Below are 1,932 nucleotides of genomic sequence, written 5' to 3' on the forward strand. Positions count from 1 at the left end.
TATATTATAAAATAAGGATACAAATATAAATATATATATGTATATATATATATATATGAACACACACACACATATATATATATCAATAAGTATATAGATAGAAATATATATATATACAAATATATACATGCACTTACACACACACATATATATATATATATCAATAAATATATAGATAGAAATAGAAATACATGTATATATACATACATATATATTTATATATATATAGATAGATATATCATTAGGCTAAAAAAAATATAGAAATGAATTTATACATAGGTGTATATATATATCTACACTGTACAAGCACATCCTTTTTATCTCAGCGTATGTGCATTAACCTTTGATAGGATACACAACCTGGTGAAAAGATGGGTACTTGATATATTGGTCCTCTTTCCCGAGGTCATGCATTCTATGCATGGGGTCTGCAGGATTGTTTATTTGGAATGGATAGTTCGCCTCTTTTAAGGTACAAGCCCATCCGTTATATTCTGATTTCAAACACACCATAAAGGTATGCCACAAGAATACTGGCGGCGTCGGCACTAGGCCGGTGTTGAATATTTCTGGTTCGTGTTTGGGTTCCTTCCACATTTGACCGGCAAAGTTCGGTACACCTGACGCGTCTTCCCGTCTCTGGCATCAGGTATCACACAATCTGGCCATCCACCACCCACCGATAAGAGCGCGTCCAATGACATTTCAGATCCTCGTATATACACTCACTCGTATGTCCTATCATTCTCGCCTAGTAACGATCATCCGACTTGATATTCTTCAACAAGCTGGACTGCTTGATGATGAGTTCCGAAATTATCGCGTTCTGCGCTGCCTCTAAGTCCACTCGTCGCTTGGCTTGCATGGCCTTCTTCTCTTCTGTCTCTTTGTTGATGTTCTCAGCGAGTCTGGCTTTGTGCTCCTCCACTACCTGCGGATAGTCAGCCTTCTTGACAACCTCTCCGTTGATCTCTTTTTTACCTGCAGATAGTTGATTGCGTAGAACATACTACGATAAATTCATCTGCACGACTAAATAACCTACATATAATATATAGATTTATATAAAAATAGACATGTACATACATACATATACACATATATATATATTTATACATACATACATACAGACACCAACCAATTCAGGCACAGTCATGCACCCTTGAATCCCAGTGCACATACCGGTGATCTTGTTAGTGAACCCCCAGTGCGTCTCCTTTTCCAGCTTCTTCTCCTCTGCCGCATGCAGCTTGTGTAGTGATGCGAACTCTTCCGCTTCGATTTTTTCACACTCGGCCCATTCCGTGGCGTGGACAGTCTCGTTGATGGAGATGAAGTACAGCAGTCTCAGGCGGTATAAGTACTGCAGATGTATGGGGAAGTACGGTAGACAGGGTTATTAACGGGTGACATAGGCAGGGTAGGCAAAGTTATTAACGGGTGACATAGGCAGGGTAGGCCGAGTCATTAACTGGTGACAAAGGGTAGGTAGAGTTATTAACGGGTGACATAGGCAGGGTAGGCAGGTTTTTCACGGGTGACATAGGCAGGGCCAATCATGACTAAAGGGAAGCTCAAAAACGTTCCGGATAGGCGTTTTAGGGTTTGTAGTCCTAGAATATATAGCACGACACCCTGCCAGTTTCTAAACTTGGTAGGCATAGTAACGACAGTACCGAATGACTATTTAATGATTTCTGCTTGTACCTGGGCTATGCTGGTAGAAATGGGACAACAAATGTCCAGAGAATGGTGCATTTGCCTATCCATAGATAACTAAACGAGAAAAGATTTCATATACATAATATGATAATCCATTTCCATGTATAGCATATTGAATATAATACTCACCAGTGAAATAGTCATATATATATATATATATATATATAATAAAACTAACTATCCATAGATAAAGATAGGAATTTAACACCC

At 38.8% G+C, this 1,932-nt stretch overlaps 1 protein-coding gene across 1 annotated transcript; it reads right to left on the bottom strand.

The window, feature by feature from the left end:
• Positions 1 to 323: 323 nt before the first annotated feature.
• SARC_15063 (hypothetical protein) lies at positions 324 to 1,368 on the bottom strand (the record flags this gene model as incomplete). The annotated part of the gene is made up of 2 exons (XM_014290806.1): positions 324 to 981; positions 1,183 to 1,368. Coding segments are annotated over 2 exons (416 nt in total), but the record flags the coding sequence as incomplete, so codon positions are not given.
• Positions 1,369 to 1,932: the final 564 nt, after the last annotated feature.

This window comes from Sphaeroforma arctica (assembly GCF_001186125.1).
Source record: "Sphaeroforma arctica JP610 unplaced genomic scaffold supercont1.5553, whole genome shotgun sequence".
Lineage (NCBI taxonomy): Eukaryota > Ichthyosporea > Ichthyophonida > Sphaeroforma > Sphaeroforma arctica.